Below are 3996 nucleotides of genomic sequence, written 5' to 3'. Positions count from 1 at the left end.
ACCGGCCAACTCATCAGTGGGTTCTTGGCACTGCTGGGCACTGTCCTAGTGAGAAGCACCCTCAAAGGTGGCTTATTGGCACTATTCACTGCTTTTTTGGGGGGAAAGAAAAACATTGCTCATCACACCACTCTTTACTGATAGCTGACCCTCAGAGAGCGTGTAAGCAGCTGTAAAAGACCATGCTCCCAGCCCAGGGGAAAACATAACTCAGTGAATACACCTCTTTATACAGGCATTTTCAAGCTCTGCACATTTCTGCAAGGTGTGTGATTCTCCCTCGGACAGCAGCCCGATAATGCTTTTGCCTGCTAGCATTGGCGGGAGATGGCTCAGAGAAGAGCACATGGCAGGGAGCGATGTTCCAGGCCCTCTTCCCCGGAGCTTCCCCCTCTCCATTTCTCAGCAAAAAGGTAAGAAATTGCACCTGGCTGGAAAAATCGCAATGACAGGAGTTTCTCAGCACACAGGCAGTGCTGTGTCCCCCTCCCGCCAGCGACAGCCTGTGGTCACATATGCCAGACCACCTGCCCTTTGCAGAGACTGGACGAAGTGGTGTGGAGACCGCAACCCCGTGGATCCACACTCCTCGCTGCCCCTCAGCCCTGGGGCTGCTGCCAGCCGGGAAAGTGGCTGCCATTCCCTGGGAGCCGTTGCCGGCATGGGCTGCTCCTGACCGATCCCGTACCTGCTGCCCCGCCAGCAAGCGAGCATCGTGCCTCCACCGAGCAGCACCACCGCGGCAGGGCCGGGAGAGGACAGCAGCTGAGCTGGCAAGACGCCCTTGCTTCGGGAGCTATTTTGAGATGTTTTTGATGTTTCTGTTGCAAGGGGGATGGATGCTGGGGCGAACGCCGTGATGGCACAGCCCGAGCTCCTTGCTCAGCTTTGAAGTCTCCCTGGTGGGGCATCCCAGCCTGACAGCCCACAGGTTTGGGGAAATGAGGGCAAAGGGACATGAGATGCTGGGGAGAGGCTGCTTGCCGCAGTGGCCTTGCCGCAGTGGCGGTGCAAACAGCTGCCTTCAAGCATCATCTCAGCATCCCAGGCTCAGCCGGCCGCTGACTGCAGCCCTGCTCCGGGGGGAATACAAGCTTCCCTCTCCCAGCTGTCCCTTCCTCTGGGTTTGTGTCACATCATCCTCCCATAGTCCCCAGCACCGTTGGCTTTGTTTGACTTTAAGGAGGCAGTTTTCTCTGAGGCACAGCAGCACCAGGGAGGACAGGGTCCCCTGCCCATGGCCAGTGGCACAGGGCTCATCGAGGAAGGGGAGAGGGGCAGCAGCACCCAGCTCAAACCCACCTTCTCTCAGCAGGGCCACTTACAGCAGTTTTTATGCCATTACTCGAGGCCAAAGTACAAAGGTGGCCAAACCCAGAAGTATTGCCATGGGCCGTGCCCCAGCTGTGGCTCTGGTGAGATGCCACCATGCACCATGATGACGGGGGGTCTGCTTTGGGAGTGTGGCCTCCAAGGCAGAAAAAGGAGGACCCAGCTATGTCCCCCCCAGAGCCCACCAGCAGCACTTCCAAGGGACGTTTGAGGATTTCTGCTGGAAATCTTCATTTTCATGGAAAAACATAGAAGTCTGGGGAGGGCTGGTGGCTTGCTGCTGTTCTCTGGTAAAGGTGACACTTTAAAGGAAAAAGTGAGTGCATTTGGTGGACAGCACCTGGATTAGATCTGAGTTTCCCCTGAGATGCAGCCCAACCACCTCTTACCTCCCGTGAAATTCTTCTCCATGTAGTCGATGATCTGGTTGTAATCGCTGATGATGTTGTCCCTGTGGATGATGACGGGCACCTCTTCCCCCAGGTTGAGCCGCATGAACCAGGGCTCCTTGTGCTCCATCAGGGGCATGCTGACGTCCCGCTCCTCACAGGGCAGTCCCTTCTCAGCCCCTTCTCCGCAATGCCCAGCCGCACCTGGGGCAAGATGCCAGGGAGAAAGGGCTCAGCTGCACACACCGAGCTGGCACTGAGCACCCCATCGTCACCCCATCACATTCCCCTGGCCCTCCCCTCTGCTTAAGCACAGCGATGTGCCATGACACACACTCGTCCTGCAAGAAGCCAAGCATCTCTTGGCATGGGGTAACTGCAAAATCCAGGCAGCCAAGCGAGGATTTCCCTTCCCAGCAAACAGGAGAGACCCAAGCCCATCCTAACTTTGCAGGATCATGGACCACCATCCTCCCACTGGTGACCCATGTGACAGGCGGAGTGGCCAGGGGGGCTGATGGGCTGCGAGCCCATCCCTTGGTAGCAGGTGAAGAGAGGCAGCAGCTCCCCAGCTGGGGGGGATCAGTGATGCTGCTGTGGGTCCCAGCACAGCACACACCAAACGAGGAAGAAGAAGAGGAAGAGGAAGAGCAAGCAGAGGCTGCAGTAATGCTTTGCCTTGCACCCAGTGGGTGCTACCACCTGGCTGAAGGAGGCTCTGGGTGCTAACTCAGGTATGTCCTATGCTTGAGGGTGGGCAATGGCTTTGCTAGGCATGTTTTGAGCAGGGAAAATGTTCTGTTTCATGGAGGGTTTCAAGCAGCCCCTAGCCAGCGTCCCTCCTGCTTCACGCTGCTGCCGGCCCCGCGGCACTGCCCACCACCTTTGCACCTCTTGTGCCAAGCCCCCTGCCCTCCTTCAGGCTCTGGGCCAGCAAGAGGCACTGCTGGGCTGGCACCCACGCGTCTCGTGGGTGGGAAAGGAGAGCCGTGGCGTGGAGGGGCAGGGGGAGGGGGGGGGCTGGATGCCGGGTACCGTCCCCACCACTCACGGGCAGCCCTCGGGGCTGATCCTGCTGCTTTGCACTGTGCTTGAGATGGAGTTGAATATGCACTCAGGGATGGCATTTTAGGCTTCTGGGTTATAAAAACCTGACTGTTATGAACTAAGTATGTCAAACAGGCAAAAAAACCAAACCTTCGGGGGATGTGAGACAGCCACGTTTTACAGCACCACTGAGCAAGGGAAAAGCGCTTCTTTTCCTCCAACTAGCAGCAGCTAAAAATACAACTTAACAAATATAAGTATTTCTATGAGTACTTGAGAGTTCGTGGGGAATTAGTCATTAATTATTTACAGAGCTGGCAGATTAATTTTTTCTTTTGAAGTCAAACAAGGAAAAGCCTGGGTCCTTCAACTGTAACTTGCTCTCAGCCTTTTCCTCCCAGCTGACGGATAAACCTCAGGCAGGACCACCCAGGGCATCTGTCTTCAAACTCCCCGCGCTTCCCTGTTCTGCTCTCAAGAGCCAAGGCCGAAAGCCTGGCAGGAGGCAGCTGCCGGGCACGAGGCAGCGTGGGCAGACGGGCTCAGTTCCCGGGGTAACCCTGGTGCCTGCGGGCGAGGGGAGCCCCTGACAGCACCCCAAGGAGGAGTCCCAGCTAGGAGTGACAAAACGTGCCCAGATGCCCCAGCTGGTCCCCACAGCTCCGGCACAGCTGTGATGAGGCATCTTGTGTTAAAATCCAATGCTGGCTGTAAAACTCCAAAAATTCCTTTGCAGGGAGGGCCAGATCCTGGTGGGGGCCCAGGATCACCCCCCCACAAACAGCCCCAGCATTGTGGAGGGTGGTTCTGAGCAGCTCCCCAGGGCACAGCAGGAAAAGCTTTGCCCACAGCCAGCTCTGAGCAAAACTCCTCTGCAGGGGGGTCCCACGCATCCCCACCGCTCCCTGCCCTGCGATGTCCATCACATGAGCTTGTGCTCATCCACCTCCTTGCAAGTGACCTCAAAACCAAAGCTGGAAGCAGTGCCAGTGGGTGCTGTCCCTCTAGGTGTGCCCTGCCCTGTCCCCAACATCCCCAGCATCACCACAGAGGTGAGGCCGGTTGTAGGAAACCCTGTACAAGAAGTGCCTTAACCACTGCCTCCCTGCTGCCGAGGGCCAAACGAACAAGACAAAAAATCACAGCAGGCAGGGAAGCCAGGCACGAGCATCCCTCGCCGGTGCGGATCCGAAGCCTGTTAGTCACACGCTGCCGGCAGAGGAAAACT

The 3996-nt window shown here is 57.2% G+C and overlaps 1 protein-coding gene across 1 annotated transcript in view; it reads right to left on the bottom strand.

Annotated features, from left to right (window-relative positions):
- Nucleotides 1–1721: 1721 nt before the first annotated feature.
- The window catches only part of LOC104169606 (ganglioside-induced differentiation-associated protein 1-like 1), a gene marked incomplete at both ends in the record, with an annotated part of 3292 nt that continues 1017 nt past the window's right edge, over nucleotides 1722–3996 (bottom strand). Inside the window, 2 exons of the mRNA XM_009710569.1 lie at nucleotides 1722–1925; nucleotides 3947–3977. Of these exons, the coding sequence (XP_009708871.1) occupies nucleotides 1722–1925; nucleotides 3947–3977 (235 nt within the window). The remainder of the gene's footprint in view (nucleotides 1926–3946; nucleotides 3978–3996) is intronic.

This window comes from Cariama cristata, unplaced genomic scaffold, assembly GCF_000690535.1.
Source record: "Cariama cristata isolate BGI_N322 unplaced genomic scaffold, ASM69053v1 scaffold30920, whole genome shotgun sequence".
Lineage (NCBI taxonomy): Eukaryota > Metazoa > Chordata > Aves > Cariamiformes > Cariamidae > Cariama > Cariama cristata.
The sequence above is the reverse complement of the archived record's forward strand: the minus strand, read 5'-3'. Positions and strand labels throughout refer to the sequence as shown.